This window comes from Pipistrellus hanaki (assembly GCF_964339955.1).
Source record: "Pipistrellus hanaki genome assembly, chromosome: X".
NCBI lineage: Eukaryota > Metazoa > Chordata > Mammalia > Chiroptera > Vespertilionidae > Pipistrellus > Pipistrellus hanaki.
Genome location: NC_140524.1, coordinates 37,732,493 through 37,753,043, shown reverse-complemented (window position 1 = coordinate 37,753,043; position 20,551 = coordinate 37,732,493). Strand labels below are relative to the sequence as shown.

Sequence of the window (20,551 nt, the reverse complement as noted above, 5' to 3'; positions counted from 1 at the left end):
TGAGCCAACACTCTATCCACTGAGACAAGCCAGCTAGGGCCTGACTGTGTGTGTGTGTGTGTGTGTGTGTGTGAATGTGTGTGTTTTCATGTGCTTGATGTTCTCACTAAGATCCTTGAAATTGTCACTAAGTTATTTGTCATATTTCACTAAGATTCTTGAAGCTCTCATTAAGTTTCTTGAACATTCTTATAACCATTGTTTTGAACTCTGTATCTAGTAGCTGGCTTCCATTTCATTTACTTCTTTTCTCTAGAGATTTCTTCAGTTATTTCATTTGTGACATGTTTCTTTGTCTCTGCAGTTTGGCTGATTCCCTGTGTTTGTTTCATTGTATTAGGTAGAGCTGCTATGTCTCTTGAAATTGGGAGAGTGGCCTTCTGTAGTAGGTGTCCTGTAGGGCCCAGTGGCTCAGCCTGAGATGTGCACTCTAGGTGAGCCCCTGTGTGGGCTGTGTGCATTGTCCTATTATGGTTGAGCTTTGATTACTACTGATATCACTAGGTGAAATTGACCACCACGACAACTGACTATGATGACCCACTGTGATTATAAAGGACAAGCTGCTGATTATGACTTGTTTCAGTAGAGCTTTGGTGTTCCCTGAGTCCACCCCTTAAGTTTGTCACTTGTGGATATGTAGAGTTGTATCTGGCATGCTCTGAAGCTGTGCACAAAGTGCACTGGTTCTGGGGCATCATGGGAGGTGCAAAGTCAGCTACTGTCTCTGCTCTGCCTGGGGCCACCTGGTACAAGCTACTGAGTGATCTGAAGATGGCTGCTGCATATGTTGGCCTAGGACAGTGGTCAGCAAACTCATTAGTCAACAGAGCCAGATATCAACAGTACAACAATTGAAATTTCTTTTGAGAGATAAATTTTTTAAACCTAAACTTCTTCTAATGCCACTTTTTCAAAATAGAATCACCAAGGCCATGGTATTTTGTGGAAGAGTCACACTCAAGGGGCCAAAGAGCCACATTTGGCTTACGAGCCATAGTTTGTTGACCACCAGCCTAGGAGGTGACCAGGAGAGTACAAGCTGTTAACCTTGGAAAGCTGCTGCTAGTGATGGTCCTGGGGCCATTTATCCAGATGTGTGGGGCACACTGAATCCAGCTGCTGCTTGTTTAAAAGATTTTAGGAAAGTATAAAACCTATGACAGAACAGACCTTTCATACAGAAAAGCCACTGCAGACCACTTGGGTGGAGCTTGATCTCAGGGAATCACCAGGGCGAGGTAAACAGGATGGGCCAGGTTGATGGGTACTCAGATACGGCCCTTGCCAGTCAGCTCTTGGCTGGGAGTTGGGGGTGGAAGGTCCCAGCACTATTTTGGGAGAGAAAGCTGCCCCCAATTTTTCCCCCCCTGATGCCAGATAATGTAGTTTCTTCTCATGTGTCCCTGGATCCCTTCCAGCTGCTGTCCCAGTGCTAGAGCTCAGAGGGAGTGAATTCAGGGAAGTCCATGCATAAGCCCTTTAAGAAGAACTGCCTGGGTCTCCGGCTGCCTCCCTTTCACTCAGCCACAATCCCCACAGATTTACAGCCTAAAGTTAAAGGAGCTTCTCTTCCCACCTCTTGAACCCCGGGCTGGTGGCCTGGTGTTCGGCTGGGACTCCTTGATCTTCACAAGATCTTCCTCAGTCAAGATCTTCCTCCCAATTAAAAACACACCACACGTGTGTGTTGGACCAGCCTATTCATGCCTCTCCCCTCATACCAGGCTCAATGTGCCTTCTTCTTAAATTCTCTAGTTGTAAGACTTCCATTCGTTCATATTTCAGGTGGTTCTGAATGATGGTTGTTATGTATTTTAGTTGTAATTTTGATGTGGTTGTGGGAGGATGCAAATGCTGGCATTTATCTACGCTGCCACCTTGGTTCCTCTCCTCAATCACATTTTCTTTAAAATCATCCATCAATGGACACTTAATGCCCTTCCTTGACTATTGTCAATAATGTTGCAATGATTATAGGGCTACAGATATCTCTTGAAATACATGTTTTCATATTTTTCAGGTAAATACCCAGAAGTGGAATTGCTGGCTCATATGGTAGTTCTGCTCTTAATTTTTTTTTTTTGAGAACCTTTTTATTGTTTTCTATATCAGATGTACTAGTTTATATCTCTACCAACAATGTACAAGGGGTTCCTTTTCTTATTGAATTTGCAACCCATAGGAAATTATGTCTATAATTCAACTTGAATATTAGGTATTTCTAACCTGTTAGTTTATTCCAAGGTTTAAATACTTTTTGGAGGCGGATCCTCCACTCCATTTGTTCCATGTGGAGGATTTTCCTTAGAGCAGTGTTTTTCAACCTTTTTTGGGCAAAGGCACACTTGTTTCATGAAAAAAATCACGAGGCACACCACCATTAGAAAATGTTAAAAAATTTAACTCTGTGCCTATATTGACTATATATAAAGTAATTCTCTTGAATAGTAATCAAATAAACACAAAGAAAGTATTTTATAATTACTTTATTATGAAATATTAAGTAAACAAAATAGTGAAAAATCATAAAATTCTTGTCTTGTCTGCACCTACGGCACACCAGGCAACATCTCGCGGCACACTAGTGTGCCGCGGAACAGCGGTTGAAAAACGCTGCCCTAGAGTGATACTCCTGGCCTTTCTCCCCACCAGAAGAGGAGAGACTTAAGGAGAGCTAGGAGAATAAACTGTGCAAACATGGTTAAACCCTTCCCCTTTCTCAGCACTGGATTAACTGTCCACTTGAGAATATGTGTTTTCATGTTTTCTCTATATCATGTTTTAAAGGGTATATACTTACATAGAGAGGCCAGAGGTACAGCAGATGTTCTGGTGACTTCAGAGCTCATACTCTTAACCACTTATATGTATTTTCCATAAACTCTGACATTATCTCAAGTTAAGTAAATTGCCTAAAGTCACAAAACTGTTTAGGGTTGAGAATGAAATTCTAACACAGGACTTTCTGACTTTAAAGTTTTTTTTTCAAAATTCGCTACACTATTTGTCCAGGTAAATATTACAGTGAAATAATGAATAATTCAACATCTGACCAATATAAAATAACATCGACCAGTTTTACTCTCCCCCAGGAAACAAAAACAAACTAGTAAAGAAAAATAATAAAACATTAAATATTAAGAAACAATAGTTGTGGTTTTTTTTTTTTATATGGCTATCAAACAATGAAAGAAAGTGATTCCAGAGAGAAGAGAAAAATAACATTTGAATACTATGAATGGCCTGTATTATCTGCTTTAGTTCCCAGGCTTTTATGCAGGGTAGGATCATTCAGATGGAGCACCCTTGATATCTTTGAGGTAATGAAATGGAGCTAAAAGTCCAAAGAAAGCAAGATGATAGGGTTCATAGGACAGAGTACCACAGAGGAGAGAGTTGCAAAAACTGAGAACCTTAGAGAGTTTCAGAGGATGCCCCTTTATATTTATTTGGCTAAGAAATGATAATTGCATGTGTATGAGGAAATTTCCTGAGACCAGAGGAAAATATAATCTAGAAGGATTAGAGAAGAGTGGCCCATGCTCACACAGGACCAGTAACCTATTCTCACAAGCCAGAATGAAATCAAACAAACCACCACACATAATTCATGTGGCAGTGGGTAAAGTGTTTAGGGAGGTCTTGCCTCAGTAGACAGGAATAATTAGCCCTAGATTTAACACGGCTCTGATCCTTCTTAAAAAAAATTATAAAAGAGAGATTCAAAAGGATCAAACTGATTCCAAATATTTTAACTGTATCCGAGGATAAACCTCAAGAATATTAAGAGGAATACAACAGTATCCAGCACCCAACAAAGTAAAAATTTTAATGTCTTACATCTAATCACAGTTTACCAGACATGAAAAGAAATAGAAAAACATATCATAACTAGAGGCCCAGTGCATGAAATTTGTGCAGGGGTAGGGTCCCTAGGCCTGGCTGGCGATCAGTGGTGATCTATGGGGTGACCGGCGGCGGGGGGCAATCAGTTGGTCCCTGCTAGCACCTGCCTTGGCCATCCATCCTGGTCCCACTTGCTCAGCAGCCCTGCCTACCCACACCACCACCAGTCACTGCCCTCTGTGGGATGATCGGGCTTCCCCGCCCCCCGCATTACCTGTCTTGGTCAATCTGGCACCTTCTACTTGATGGTCCTGCCCACCGTACCTGCTGCTGCTGGTGGCCTCTCTCTGTGGAGCAATCGTCAAGACAATTGGAGGGCACCTGTCTTGGCTGGCTTGGGGCATGCAAGCTAGCGGCACCTCCTGCCTTGAGCATCTACCCTCTGGTGGTCAGTACATGTCATAGCAACTGGTCATTCCACCAGTAGTTCCTCTGTTTCGTCTATTTACATATTAGGCTTTTATTATATAGGATGAGGGGAAAAAAATCAATCAATCAGAACTGACACAGATGTTAGAATTAGTAGATAAAACATTAAAAGTTATTGTGACTATATTGTACATGCTCAAATAACCAAGGCTCTTATGAAACATCTGAAGATAAAAAATAAATTATATAAGATGAAAAATATACTGAATGAGAATGACAATGCACTCAGTATTGACCAGAATCATTGTAGAGGATAAGATTCTGTTATGAAGATGTAAGAATAGAAACTATCCAAAATTAAACAGAAAGAAAAGTATAACCCAATGACATTAAAAGGGCATCTGCAATTTGTAAGACTATTTCAAGTAACCCAATACACATGTAATTAAATGACTTACCGGAGATGGTGGTGACACAAAATATACTGGAATAAAAAATAGTTGATAATTTCCCCAAGTTTATAAAAATGATCATCTGGGGAAGCTCAACAAACCTCATATGCAAGAACATATCAAGTCACATCATAATTAAGCTACTCTAATCTAGTGATGAAAAGGAAAATTTAAAAGCAGCCAGAAAATTTGTTATATGCCACTAAAGTAGTATTAGTGAGAATTTTTAGAGCACTAAATGTCTACGTTATAGAAGAAAAAGGTTTTCCTTATTTAAAACCCATACAAGAAGACATATTCTATCCAAAGTAAAGAGAAAATGGAAATAATGAAGCTTAAAGGAAGTTTCAACAAAATAATCTGAAAGACAATAAAAACTAAAAACTAGTACTTTGAGAAGATTAATAAAATTTATACACCTCTAGCCAGACATGTTAGGATGAAAGGAAGTGAAACCACAATTTACCAATATCAGAAATACGGGAAGTGACATCATTGTTTCATTTCTTCTTTAAAAATTAAATGATGACAAGTGAACACATTTAAGCTTATAATTTCAATAGTTCAGATGAAATGAACAAATTCCTTGAAAGCCATGACCTGCCAAAGCTTAGTCAAGAAGAATTTCACAGCCTATCTAGTAAAGGTAACAAATTTTTAGTTGATATCTTCCACAAAGAAGTCTCAAGTCCCAGATGGTTTCACTGGTGAATAATACCAAACGTTTATGGAAGAAATAATGTGACTTCTACAAGTGCTGGAATACTCGTCAGAAATATTAAAGAAGAAGGACACTTTCCACTCATTTGATTAACCTAGTATTATCAGTGACAAATCTTATAGGATAAGAAGGCTATAGAACAAAGTACCTAACAAATATTGATGCAAGAACAGAAGTTGTAAATAAAGTTTAGCAACTTGGACCTAACAGTACATAAAAATATAGTTGATAATGACCACATGGAATTTACCCAGGAATGCAGGGTTGGTATAACATTAAAATATCAGTCAATGTAATTCCCCATATTAACAAACTAAAAAGGAAAAATCATATGATCATCTCATTGGACATAGAGAAAAATTGGCAAAATCTAGCATGTATTCATGATTAAAAAAATAAAACTCTCTTGCAGTACAGAAAATGTGATAGAGAAGGACAAATAGTTTATGATGTCACATGTGGAACCAAAAAAGTCAAACATATAGAAACAGAGTAGCATAGTGATTGCCAGGGGCTGAGAAATATGAGAAAATAGGAGATATTTGTCAAAGAGTATTTAGCTATAAGATAAGTAAGTTTCAGAAATACAATATACAGCACACTAATTATGGTTAATAATGATTATAGATGAAAATGGGGCAATAGATATGCATATAAATTTTGTTTTTTCTTTGTTTGGACCTTAGGAAAAGAGGTTTGGCTTAATCTTATTACTTAATTCATAACACATTACCATTATTGGTCAGATAACTCCCCCTTATTAACTTATTTTTCCTAATTTTAAAATTCATACTCCACTTCCATGCCCCTCTACCTAATTGGCAACTAGTTTAATATGTCAAATATATATCTGCATATTTGACTGAATGCTTGGCAAACATGTATTATTTTGTGCATGTTTTTCTTATTTGTATAAATAGTACTGTCTTATCTCACTATTTTTTTATTTTAACCAAGTATTGTGTATTTAAGATTCATTTGTGTTACTATATATACACATATAAATAATGCTTCTAATTGCTGCATAATATTCCATAGTGTACATTGACCAGAGTTAACAAGTGATGGATTTAGATTGCTTCCTATTTCGTTACACAGCTTCAATGAGCAACCTTGAGTTATCCCCTTATTGAGGTATAAGGTATTGGTGGATCCTAGGGCACATCTATATGTAGTCTGCCTATAGATTGACAGCTTTGTCTCTAAAAGTGCTGCACAATTACATCCCCACCAAGAGTGCAAGATGGGGCATGTCTTAGCTAAAGTTCCCAGAAAGATTGAGATAAGGAGGTATGTGGAGGTAATTTATGTGGAGGTGATCTCAAAAGCAGGAAGAAGCCACTGGGAAATGACAGAGAAGGACGGAAAGCCAATAATTTGTGCATTAATAAGATCATTTCTGATGGAGCAAAGAGGATTCATTTCTGCTAGGAACATCTGACAGCACATAGAGTTATCCCTGGATATGTTTGAAAACAAGACCAAAGGCAAAAGCATTTGTCAATTTATGACAACTACTGGTAGTGTTAATACCCCCTTTTCTGCCCCCTCACTTCTGAGCTATGCAAGACTCCTTGCTCCTTGTGAACAATGCCAATTGAATTTTGATAGGGATTGCATTAAATTTATAGATGGCTGGCTGGAATGGTATGGACATTTTAAAACTATCAATTCTTGCAATCCATGAACACATATATCTTCCCATTGGTTTGTGTCTCCTTCAGTTTCTTAAAGTCTTGTAATTTTCAGTGCACATATCGTTCATCAACTTGGTTAAATTTATTCCTATGTATTTATTTCTTATGCTATTGACATTTTTATCTAAACTATTCCACAGTATTGCTGCTTCCATAACCTATTTCTGTTTGTTTGTTTGTTTTTGTTTTGTTTTGTTTTGTTTTGTTTCTGTGGCCAAGAGACATGCAGGAGTCCACTCCTACAAGCATATACCCTGGATAACATCCTCAAGAATCACAAGTAAATTTAAAGTACTGCTATGCCTCCCCCATTGGGCCTTATTATAGACAGTGTTCTACACATCCCATGGCCTTTGCCTTGTTTATCCCTTAGAAAAGACCTCCACAAAGCATACATTGTTGGCTGCTTGGCAGTTTTGTATTTCCATTCCTTTGTTCTAGGATGTAGTTTATGTTATTTAGGGATGGTTTGATGAGTTAGTGTATTGTTTTTAAGGTCTGCTTCTCCAAAAGGACATAGAGATTGCCACTAGACATATGAAAAAGTGTTCAATGTCACTAATCATTAGAATTATGCAAATTAAAACGAAAATGAGCTATCACCTCACAAATGCCTGAATGGCTACAATAAATAAATCAATAAGCGACAAGTTCTGGTTAGGATGCTGAGAAAGGGGAATCCTAGTGCACTGTTGGTGGGAATACAGACTATTGCAGCTACAGTGGAAAGCAGTCTAAAGTTTCCTCAAAAAATTTAAAAGGAACTGCCTTTTGATCCAGCAATTCTACTTCTGGAAATATAGCCTAAGAATCCCAAAAACTCCAATTCTCAAGAATACATGCACCCTTTTGGTCACAGCAGCATTATTTACAACAGGCAAGATCTGGAAATAGTTCAAGTGCCCATCAGTAGATGAGTGGATAAGAAAGCTGTGGCACATTGACATAATGGAATACTACAAGACTGTAAAAAAGAAGAAATTCTTACCTTTTGCAACAGCATGGGTGGACCTGGGTAAGCAAAATAAGCCAGTCAGAGAGAAACAAATACCATGTGATCTCACTTATATGTGGAATCTAATAAACTAAATAAATTAACAAGTGAAATTGAAACAGAAGTCTGGATACATGGAATAGACTGACAGCTGTCAGAGGGAAGTGGGAGGGATTGGTTGAAAGAAGGTGAAGAGATCAGCCAAACAACATATATGCATAATCCATGGACAAAGATAACAGTGTGGGGTTGGTCCACTGAAGGTGGGTGGGGGCTGGGTGGATGTGGGCAAAGTTGGAGGGGGGATGGGGGACATCTTTAATAGTGTCATTAATGATAATAATAGAAAGTTAATAAAAGATTTGTCATGTGGGACCTAAGCAGTTTATAGTTTAGAGATAATTAGTTCCTATTAGTGAGGTGATATCCTTTTGTTTCCTCTACACAATGCTTTGTAAATATTGCCATTTTTACAATATTTACCTGGTGGAAATTTTCACTATTCCTGGGCCTCTATGAATGCTGGGAATTCTTTTTTTTAATATATATTTTTATTGATTCCAGACAGGAAGGGAAACACAAAGAGAGACAGAAACAGCAATGATGAGAGAGATCATTGATTGGCTGCATCCTGCAAGTCCCTTACTGGGGATCCAGCCTGCAACACAAGCATGTACCCTTGATCAATATCAAGCCTGGTGCCTTTCAGTCTGCAGGTTGATACTCTAGCCACTGAGCCAAACTGGCTAGGGGGCTAGGGCAATGCTGAGGATTCTTACCTCTAATCATTTGGAGGTTGTTCCAAGCCACAGACCTATACTCAGCTGAAAACCTGAGTGTAGCCTTCTCTGCTCCAGTACTCTGTTCTGGAAATTCTAATTGCCTTGATCAACTTCCCTCAGCTTTTGATCCTCACCTCAGGGAATCCACTGGGCTCTGACTGGGCTCCCTCTCCCTATGGTCTGGAAACTCTCAATGCAATAAGCTGAGAGAGTCATAGGACTCATATTGTTTGTTTTCTCTCTCGGATCACTTTCTTTCATTACCAGATAGCCCGTGTCTTGAGAACCATTATTTCAGGTATCTTGTTCTTTTGTTGCTGTTTTAGATGGGAGGGGGAGTCTAGTCCTATTACTCCATTATCTTTGGAAGCAAATGTCCTGAGCATAGTTTAAAAATAATCAGTAATGACAAAATCTTTGGCATCTCAGAATTTCACGAGGCATTCAATAGTTGGACCCTAACAGACAAAATTTGATCCCGGAATCAATAGCCCCTGCATTCACTGAACACCCCCTTTACTGTTTTGTAAATAGATGTCATGGAAATTACAGGCATGCCTTAATGCAACTTCCATAAATTTCAGGTTTTAAACTTCAGGGATTTTCAAAGCCAGAAACATTCCAGAAAATGTTTGATGCTCTTTACCATCTGTCTTTTCACACACTATCATCCATTCACAGGGTGGGAGAGTTTCTAGATTCTTCTCTTGACATCTGGTCACATAATTTAGGTCTATTAATGCACATCAAAATGCAGAATTAAGCCTATTTCCTAAAGTTTTCTACCCCCAGTCACACTGCACTCCCAGACCTAAATAAAACCCAGAAAAAGATGTGTGAAATATTCATAAATAAAAAACAGAAGTATTTGAGGGTCTTACATCAAAATAGTTAAAATAATTGCCTTGCAATTCATACTAGAAGCTTTTCCCCTCAATGCATAGTACTTTTCCAGGTGGTTTGGGTATATAAAAATAGCTCATGAAGAATAGCATTGTACACAAAGAAAAAATACTACATATTTAGTGAGAAGAAATGTTGATTAAAAGATCTCCCAGGAATGCTAAGAATTGGGCACAGAATAAAGTCAGTGAATTAGAATTTCATGATGGTTGGTGGTGATTATAAGTTATTCCTTAACCAAATTTTTCTAAATTAGTTGGGAAAAATAGAGAACATTCCAAATAGTGACAATGGCATTGATAAACATCTGGTGGTAGAAGGGAGCTAGATGTATTAATGAGAGTGATTTTACAGAAGAGATGGGCTACATTATGAGGAATGAGAAATAAATTTATGGAGAGAATACAAATAGGAAGGTAATCCTATGGAGAATTTTACATATTAGGCTACGGACTTAAGGATGTATAACTTCAATTTCCAGAAATAATTTGAAGTGGAAGCCTTACCCATTCTTTTTATTTTTTTTTCTTTTTTAAATATTTTATTGATTTTTTACAGAGAGGAAGGGAGAGAGATAGAGAGCCAGAAACATCGATGAGAGAAAAACATCGACCAGCCGCCTCCTGCACATCCCCCACTGGGGATGTGCCCGCAGCCAATGTACATGCCCTTGACCAGAATCGAACCCGGGACCTTTCAGTCCGCAGACCGATGCTCTACCACTGAGCCAAACCGGTTTTGGCCTTACCCACTCTTTTGTGTGTGTGTGTGTGTGTGTGTGTGTGTGTGTGTTTCTCTCTCTCTCTGAAATAACAAATCAAAACAAACCAGACAAGCAAACAAACAAAAATCAGGTTTAAAAATAAAACAGTTTTCTTGTTTGGAATATGATGGCCTAGACTTATCTCTCCCAGCTCCTCTCTACGAAAGCACAAGTAAAAAGCCTAAAAATAATAAAATAACCATTAGAAAACCCTGAAGGGGTAAAGGGGGAAAGCAGAGTGCATAGGGGCCTGGAGGACTTAAAGAAAAACAGTGACCCAGTATCTCCTGGCCACCCATTAGGGGAAGAAGCAAAACCAGGCCCAAAAGCTCCTGATTTTCCAAGGAACAGAAAGCATACCAGGCTTCATGTCTTGATAGCAGTAGCACTGATGGCAAATACTTTATATACAGGGAATTAGCTCTCAGTATTGAATTGGATATATCTCTTCACCAGGTTGCCATGTCTTCCAATTTTCCTTTCTGGTACCTTTTGTTATGTAGAACTTTTAATGTAATTTTTATTTTACAAATATACATAATAGTCCAGTTTCCTTATAAATATTTTAATTTTCAACTTCTACATAGTGTTAATACTCCTTAAAAAATTGAACACTTTTGTATCCCTTCCACAAAAATGACACGAAAAATAACAATGAATTCTTATTAATGACACAAAACAGTAGTTTCTAATAAAAAGGCATACATGGCAGGACTCTCAGAAAGGCTATTGGCAATGGGATAGTGAGGGACTTGGGGCAGGGGGAGGATGGGAGTGGGCTGGAAGAGGTTAAAGGAGGATCTATGTAATACTTTCAACAATAACGATTAAAGCAAAAAATAAAACCTCATCGGAGGGTACCTTACCAAGAAAAGAAAAGGAAAAAAAAGACTATTGGAGAAATTAAATTTTATCTTAAAACCTGTTTTGTTCAATTATGGTTTTCTGAACCAATGTCATAGCAATAAATTCAACTAAAACAATATAGCCCAGCTAGCATGGCTCAGCTCAACCCAGAAACCAAGAGGTGACAGTTTGATTCCCTGTCAGGGCACATGCCCAGGTTGTGGTTTAACCCCCAGTAGGGGGCATGCAAGAGGCAGCCTATCAATGACTCATCATTGGTGTTTCTAGCTCTCCCTTTGTCTCCATTTCTCTCTGAAGTCAATAAAAATATTTGAAAAAAAGATTTAAGAGTTTTTCTTAGTCTATGAAAATGTCACAAATATTTCTATTCCAAAATATTAACCACTAAAATGTGTAAGTCTAGTTTCAATTATTTTAACTTCCAAAAATCAACCAGTTTAAATAAAACAACCTAAGGAAAAAAAAACATGTCAAAAATGAGCATAAAATTTAGATGAAGTAATTTTTCAAATTAAGAGAACTTTTGAAAAAATACAGTCATTACAACTTTAGTTATAACTTCTAAACTACTAAATTTGTATTCTCACTTGCTTATTACAAATGCTCATTACACAACAATGAGCCACAGAAAATGCTATATAACTGACTAGTTCATTATTCTACACTTTACAATATAATATAATGACAACTAAAAATAGATGATGAACTTTTTAAAAATGTAAACATAAACCAGAACAATCTGATATATAATATTTGTTCCAAAAAATAAAAATTACAAGACACAGTAAGAAGGGCGAACAAATATGAAAATACAATAAATTTATCTTAAAACCAACTTTAGTCAGGAAGACTTCTTCACAGAAAAATAAGTTCTCAAATAATATAAATCCTCAATACATAACACTATTTTCCCGCTTTTGGGTTATGGTCTATTTCAGGAAGATTAAATTACATAACTTGTAATTTGAGGCATTTCCATAATGCCCACCATAAAGTGAAATGTAAAATTACTCTTAGAAAAATATCAGTTTGATGAGAAGATGGATTTTAGTCTATTTATACAAATTGGTTAGTTTCTGACAATACTTAATTTCAGCACAATCACTACTCAGACATCAATCACTTTTTTCTTTTGAGAAAGGGCAAACTAAATTTTAAATTATCATCAAAATTCGACCGATAATTACGCAATTAATATTTGAAGCAGATGCCATCAAGTGTGCAAAGATTAACAGAATTTGGAGTAGAAAAATCTCAATCATGTATAAAAATATTTACAAATTTAAGCTAAAATTAGCCCAAGGACATTTTTTTTAACCTCAAAAGGATAACTAGACATTAACAGAAATACTTTTAAAACCATTGTTTGCTCAAGGTTGTTCATATTAATGAAACAAAGGATAAGAGTTAAATTTCACAAAATGAAATCTCTGTCTTCTGATTTAACTGAGGCATAATAAAGGGCAAAACCCAAATATCATACTTTCTGTTTCTTTCCATAAACACCAATAAAAGTCAATACTAATACAAATAATAAGGAAATAAACAGTTATTTATGCCTGAGGTTCCCCAGCATAAGATATTGTTATATAACTCTCCTACATAAATTCTCTCTCAACCCTCCCCTGGAATAGCAAACTAAGAGTAATGTGAATTTCCTAAATTTTAGGTAATTTAGTAACTAATTTTGATTTTGACACCACATACTATGGTGTGAAAAGTTGTAAAATCCAAATGTTTTGTGTGCCATTCAGCAAAGAAAGGACGAGGGAGAATGCTTAACCAAATTATACCTACTACTCCATCCTGGACCAATTTCTGATCACCAGCTCAGTTCCAGTGCTTCCAATTTATCAGCCTGCTCCATTCAGCCTCACTGCAAACTCTTAACTCCTTTTGCATCAAGAGTCTAGTTTCTTTTCTTAAAATTAATCCTAATTTCCAGAGAACTGATTTTCTGATTTCATGTTGATTCTAACACACTTTAAATAAAAGAAAATGCTATAATGCTTAAAATAATTAGAAGATGGTAACTAGATTCCTTTACTGTTATGTAAGATGCATTTCAAGTGCTTTGCAAATACATGGAAAGTAGCAAGAAAAGTTAGATTTTAAACCTGGATTCCTTAACTAGTCAGCATAGTATAATCTTGCTTGAATTACTACAGGACAAAAGATGACAAAAGGCCATAAAACATGCCTATTTTGAAGAAAAGAAAGCTTCACAACAAAACAAACGTTTACTAGATTATAAAACACTCCCTTCACCCACTTATTACTTTATCTCTGAAACATTCAAGTTCTTTTCCTAGACAACTTAGGCTGCAAGGAGTGAGCTCTTTGCAGTAATCTCTAGTAGACCTTGGCATCTTTCATGTGTGAACAGTAACTGGATGTTACAACTGGATCTTCAAAGAAGGTTGCCAGTTTTACTTTTCTGAGCCTCTCTATGGTTTTGAAGGCTTTATATCAGTTTGTCTTTTGGAGTTGCTATCTTGGGAATTCTTCTCTCCACTTAGCAGTTTGTCTGGAGATGAGGACATAGCAGATAACAGCTATTCATCTGGGGATCCTTTTGGCAGGGTTGGCTCTATTTGTTTTTCATTCTCCTCTCTGCAAAGATTTAATGCTGATAACCTATCTTGATCTTCTTGGTCTTCTCTCTCAAAAAGTACATGTCCCAAATCTAAGGGCATTGGAATGAAGGCGACTTCTGTTTCCTCTTGGTCTGAGGAAGCTTCAGGGAACATTCTCCCTCTTTTTGCAGAAGAGCCTGGATCCCCTGCTGTTTCAAACAAAGACTCCTGTTTTCTTTTGAAAACATCTTTTTTACTGCCCTGTGGGTAAGATTCTGCATTTTCTGTCTCAGTTATCTGTGCCATATCTGACATAATGCACACACTCTCTCTGTTGCCAGGAGGCTCAACTGCAGCTTCTTCTCTAGAGTAGGAAGTGCTGGCTTTAGGTTCCTCCTCTTCATCATTCCTGCTTGATTTCATTTTGGCTTTTCCTTCAAGGCACAATTCTGTGCCACTGGCACATAACTGACGCATAGGCGACTCTATTGAAGACATTGTACCTTGTTCTTGAATTTCATGACACATTTGAGAAGAAAGTGTTAGAATATCTTCCTTAATTTCTGTGCCTTGGCACATAGGGCTCTCTATATCACTACTGTCACTCTCCTTAGACATGGAGTTTTTCTTGCCTTCTTGCACAACTTCTGGCCCATGCTGAGATAGAGGTGACAGATGTTCGTGAATATCGCCAGTGTTTGTTTGTTGGTTCATTCTTTTCGTTTGTGACCTGGTTGTGACTCGATTAGCCCAGCCAGTTTCCTCATCAAAATTAATATCAAAGCTTATCTTTCTTGCTAGCTCTCTATCCCCTTTCAGTTGTCTTTCTATCTCTCTTTTCCTTTTTTCTGCCTCCTCTGCCAATAACTGCTGTATGTATTCTTCACTGGCTTTGTTTTCTTCTTCTGCCTCGGCTCGTTGCAATGCCTCCATCTTGCGTTTCTCCTCTTCATATTCTCTTCTCAATTCTCCAGGTTCACTTATCAGAGGAACTGGCTGAGCATCATTATAGCTTCCTTGTGATTCTTGGCAAGAGACTCTCAGAGTACATTCTTCTGGATAGTGTTTTTTAATTTTCTCCCACAATTCCATATTGACAAGGGTATTTCTTTGGGTATTGAGCCATGTCCATCCAGCGATATGAAAGCGGCAGACAGGACAACATAACTTTGACTGTTCTACGAGGACTTGAAAGCATGGCTTACAGAGCGTGTGATTGCAAGGTAGTGTGACAGGCTCGATCAGAATTTCTAAGCAGACCTTGCACTGGTATTCAGACAAAGGAGGGATGGCCTCTTCAGGCACCGCCATTTTAATGTGCTAATTAGATATAGTCAACAGCAGCACCCAGAAGAGAAAGAATAGTATTTCCTGTCCAATTATGGAGGAAGACAATGGACAGTTTTGTGTTTAAATATGTCTAACGCCTATCAGAATTCAGAGACTCGTCTTAAAGCAAGAGGGATTCTGCAAGCCAGGTAAACAGAAGTACCGTGTGTATCAGTCCGAGTTTAGGACAAACTTCCGGTTGATCCACGATAGTGACGTAACGTTTTTGGCAGGACAGAGGAACGTAATGGTTTCCACAGGACGGAGAGATGTAATGGTTTCAGCAGGAGGGTCAGACATAAAGGTTTCGTTCGGCAGGAGGAGCAGAGGTAAAGGTTTCGGCAGGAGGGTCAGACATAAAGGTTTCGGCAGGAGGAGCAGAGGTAAAGGTTTCGGCAGGAGGGACAGAGGTAAAGTTCCGGCAGGACTCACAGGTGGCTCTCTGGCGTGGGGCCAGCGAGGTTCACACCAAATTCCCCTCTCCCCCTCACCAGGTGAGGATGACTTTTTGGCTTCAGGTAGTCAAGCCAGAGACAGTCCGGGAGCGCCCCTTCAGGGCCAGCAGCTCAGGACGAAGTCTCTGGAACAACTGTGCTTTGGCCCTGCCCCGGAAGCACTGCTGAAGCAGGACTTCCGGTTTACGATTGCTGTGGCACCATGGTCCACCTGGCCTTGTCCTGGAAGCAGGAAGAAGGGCTGCCCCGAAGCAGGACTTCCGGTTACTGTTGCTGTGGCAATATAGTCCACCTGGTCCTTTCCTGGAAGTAGGAAGGGGGGCTGCCCCGAAGCAGGACTTCCGGTTACTGTTGCTGTGGCAATATAGTCCACCTGGCCCTTTTCTGGAAGTTGAATTGGTGTTCCCCTCAAGCAGGATTTCCGGTTTACCATTACTGTGGCAATTTGGTCCATCTGGCCCTGTTCTGGAAGTAAGAAGTGCGGTATCCCCTGAAGCAGGACTTCCAGTTTACTATTGCTAGGGCACTATGGTCCACCTGACCCTGTCCTGGAAGTAGGAAAGGGAACTCACTCGAAACAGGATTTCCGGTTTACTATTGCTGTGGCAATATAATCCACCTGGCCCTTACCTGGAAGCAGGAAGGGGGGCTCCCCTCAAGCAGGATTCCGTTTTACTATTCCTTTGGCAATATGGTCCATCTGGCCCTGTTCTGGAAGTAGGATAGGGGTATTCCCCAAAGCAGAGCTTCGGTTTACTATTGCTATGGCAGTATGGCCCACCTGGCCCTGTCCTGGAAGCAGGAAGCAGAGCTCCCCTGAAGCAGGACTTCTGGTTCCTTATGGCAGCAACACACAATTCCCCAGACCATGCTTTCCTGGTGCTTTGACCCTTGGGTCAGCCAAAAGCTTTTACATTGTGCAAAGGTAGTGTGTCTGACTCCAAAAAACTTATACAAATCATATCATTAAAACAAAACAAACAAACAAACAACAACAAAAAAAAAAAAACACAGAAGTTAGGAAGCATTATCCCAACCTATCATTTCCTATACCTTTAATTCTTTTTAATAAATGCATTTATATAGCAGCAAGCCTAATTAGGCCAGAGGTAGGATATGGAAAGCAGAATAAATCATTAGTTGGGCAAATCAAACTAAGATGGATTCAAGCAAGAGGAAGGTGCTGAGGGTGGGGGTTCAAATCAGCCACAGCAACTTTGTTTCAGAGGCAAGACTCCAATCTCTAAAATTCTTGGAAGAGGAAAAAAGCAAGAGGAAATAGGATACCAGGAAGCAAGTCAAGGGAACAATTCATCAGGCCCAGTAATTAGAATTTTGATCTGATTTAAGAGCAGGACCAGTAAACAGGAAAGCTAAATCATGAGGTACAAAATTTACTGGCTGAAGATTCTCCTGCCTTGGGAAAGAAATGGGCCTAGAATCCAGAGCAGGGATCAATCCTTGGAAAATTTAGCATTAGGGAGCAAGGTAAGTCATTATATAATAGGAGAACTAGTCTTAACAAAAATTTATCAATCCTGAGAAAATGGTGGCTTTTCCTATTCTAGAGATGCATGATCATTCATGAGTTCCAAATAAGAATTGAATCTGGGGAGAGCCAGGAGCACACAGACTTTCTAACTCTTATGAGAAGATTTCGATTAATGTATTTTTTTGAGAGCTAATTTTTTAAATTAATTTCTTTATAAATTAATATTGAAATTAAGATTAAGATTAATGTAGTTTTAAACTCCTCTTTGTTTCCTTGCAGATTAACAATAAAGAAAAAGAAAAATATATTTAAAATTTAAACATCTACTTGTTTTTCTTATGTTCCTCACGTGATAAAAAGCTTCTGGTTCCAAAATTATACAAACCAAGCAATCCCTCTCATCCCCAAGGCTCCTGTTTTTTTTCTATCCCCTGTGGTGCTCTCTTCTGCTTTGCCCATGACTGAAGCAATTGCACCCTTTCCCAATATTTTTTAGTAGGCCCTCTGTACATGGTGCTTGCTCCATATTTAGCAAATTATTGTATAAAAACTACTCAGACTATATGTGAGCATTGCATTCATTTTCCTAACTGAATCCTAGTTCTTTCCTGAGATCACTTCCCCTAGAGTACTCTAAAGTGGTGTTTATTTTCTTATATATCTGCGATTCAATTGACAGGGTTGTGTGCTCTTGGCTCTTCAGTGCTATTTTCAATCATTTCACTCTTCCGTCTTCTTTTAAACAAAGAAAAAACACAAAACAAAAGACAGCAATAAATTCCTGTTTTGTTGCTGATTATGCCATTCCATTATACCATGTTCTCCTCCTGGTCAGTGTCACCTACAATCTCCTTGCCACTCTCTTCTTTTATTAAACACTTCTCCATCAGGTGCATAGTATTTTTTTTTTAAATCTTCCTTTCAGAATCTGTCTTGATTTGGGTGACTCTTCTACCTACATGTATCATCCACTTAATATCAAGACCATTCAGTTCTTCAACTAACCTCAAAAAATTTTCCTCCACTCTATGTGTCAGTCACTTCCACAGTTGTGACTTAGACCTCATCATCATTCACAACTGATATAACAAAAATAAATCAACAAAGTATTTCCTTCTCTGACTTAAACCTCTCCTTCCAGCTTGTTTGTTCAACTGCTTCCCCTATGGTCATACCTCAGGGTCATGGAGACACTTCCAGTGTTTTGATTCCTCTACTTTTTCCTGTTCACTCAGATCCTGCCTTTCACCACTTGCCCTCCTTATCCAGCGTAGATTTCATAGCCCATCATTTCAATAATATCTAGTCAGTCAGTTATTCTCAGGGTAAGTTTACACTTACAAACTTCATCATATAAGACTACTCAATATCCTTACTATGTTTGTCTTATTGAGTCACTGTTTGAGAAATTCTCTACTATATTCATATTTATTACTCCCTCTTCCATTGTGTGTTTATTTATAGAGGGACTGGGGGTCATAAATTTGAGAATAGAAGACATAAATTGTCAGGAAGAAATGGTCTCAATTTCTTAAAATCCACACATTTATTTAAATTTTCAAACAGCCTATCACCCTTGTCCCAAATTGGGACAAAGAAGCCGCCTTTATTTCATAGGGTTGGGCAAAAATAGCTCTACAGTTGTGAATACACAAAATATAAAGTTTATTTTTGCATTACTATATTAATTATTGTATCATTCATTTGTACAAATGTAAACCTTATTTTGACAACCCTGTATTTAAGGTTAATTTCTCCATAGTATTTCTACTCACTGTCTCTGTTTATCTCCCACTCACCCACTTCAATATAGCTTTCTGACCCATCCATCCATAAAAGTAGTGTTGGTTAATGTCATCAGTGTTACTAAATAAAACATATTTTACAGTTCACATTCTATTTGACCTCTTATTTGCAATGTTCACTGATAAACTGCACATCCCTTCTTGAAACACACTTTTTCCTTACTGCCTACAACACAATAATTAATTGTTATCTAGATTTTTGAATTTCTGCTCATTTATTCTCTCCTCCTTTAAAGAGTCATAATCTTCTATTCAGCCCTTACATGGTACATGTTAGATAATCAATACAGTGGTGCCTCGCATAAAGAACGCCTTGCACAGCGAAAGCTGCACACAACGAACTTCATTTCATGATTCATACAACGAACTTCGTTTCACACAACGAAGTCGCCCGAGCTTTCACGACCGCTTTGCCCGAGCTTCCAGGACTGCTTCTCCCGAGGAACACGAAGAAGAGCTGACAACTGAAGAGCTCCAAGCACTTCTGGTCCAGCAACAGGACAATGCTCAAAGGGAAGCGTCATCTGATAACGAGGAGCAACAATCAAACAATCAACCAATCCCAACTGCTGACATCAAGAACATCCTGGTCAAATGGAAAGCAGTTCAGGAGTTTACCAATGCCCACTATCCGGATTCAGCTGAAGCAAACAGGATCAACGATCTTTACTCTGATACTCTTGTCCGTTATTTCCGGCAGATGTTGGAGAAAAGAGAAAAACAAAGGACTTTGGACAGGTTTTTCATGAAACCATCGGCCAAAAAGCAGAAAATGGATGAAGATGTGCAAGATTCGGTAGACTCTACTTAGTCTGTCTTAAAATTAAAAAAATGTGTGTGTTTTTTTTTTAAAAAAAATTATGTTTTTAGATGTATCTAAATAAAAATAATAACAAAAAATTTATCTTTTTTATGTCATCTTAGCATATTTTATGCTACAAAACGAATTATTTTTTTTAACATGTATTGTTATGGGAAAACGCGTTTCACATAACGAACTTTTCGCATAACAAACTTGCTCCTGGAACGAATTAAGTTCGTTGTGTGAGGCACCACTGTATGTTCATAGACCTCAATGCTTCTCATTCTATAATCTTTAGTCTGATTTCATTTAGCACATATACTTACATTAGAGGCCTAGTGCATGAAATTTGGGCACAGGTAGAGTCCCTAGGCCTGGCCAATGATCAGGGCCAAGCTTGGCCCTGGTGGTCAGCACATGTCATAGAGAACCATCAAACTCCCAGTCTCCCAGTCAAACTCCCGAGGGGAAACATTGCATATTTACTATATATATATATATATATATATATATATATATATATATATATGACATGTAATGTGTAGAGAGGCAGAAAAGTAATAATAGTTAAGTTTTATTGTGTTAACTATTGTACTATTATGTGTCTATCCATTTATTATCTTATCTCTTTGTGA

The 20,551-nt window shown here is 38.2% G+C and overlaps 1 protein-coding gene across 1 annotated transcript; it reads right to left on the bottom strand.

The window, feature by feature from the left end:
* Nucleotides 1-14,012: 14,012 nt before the first annotated feature.
* LOC311614801 (E3 ubiquitin-protein ligase RNF168-like) lies at nucleotides 14,013-15,344 on the bottom strand (the record flags this gene model as incomplete). Its single annotated transcript, XM_084869940.1, has 1 exon — nucleotides 14,013-15,344. One exon carries the CDS (start codon nucleotides 15,342-15,344, stop codon nucleotides 14,013-14,015), a length of 1,332 nt encoding a protein of 443 aa, XP_084726066.1.
* Between the last annotated feature and the right edge of the window lie 5,207 nt (nucleotides 15,345-20,551).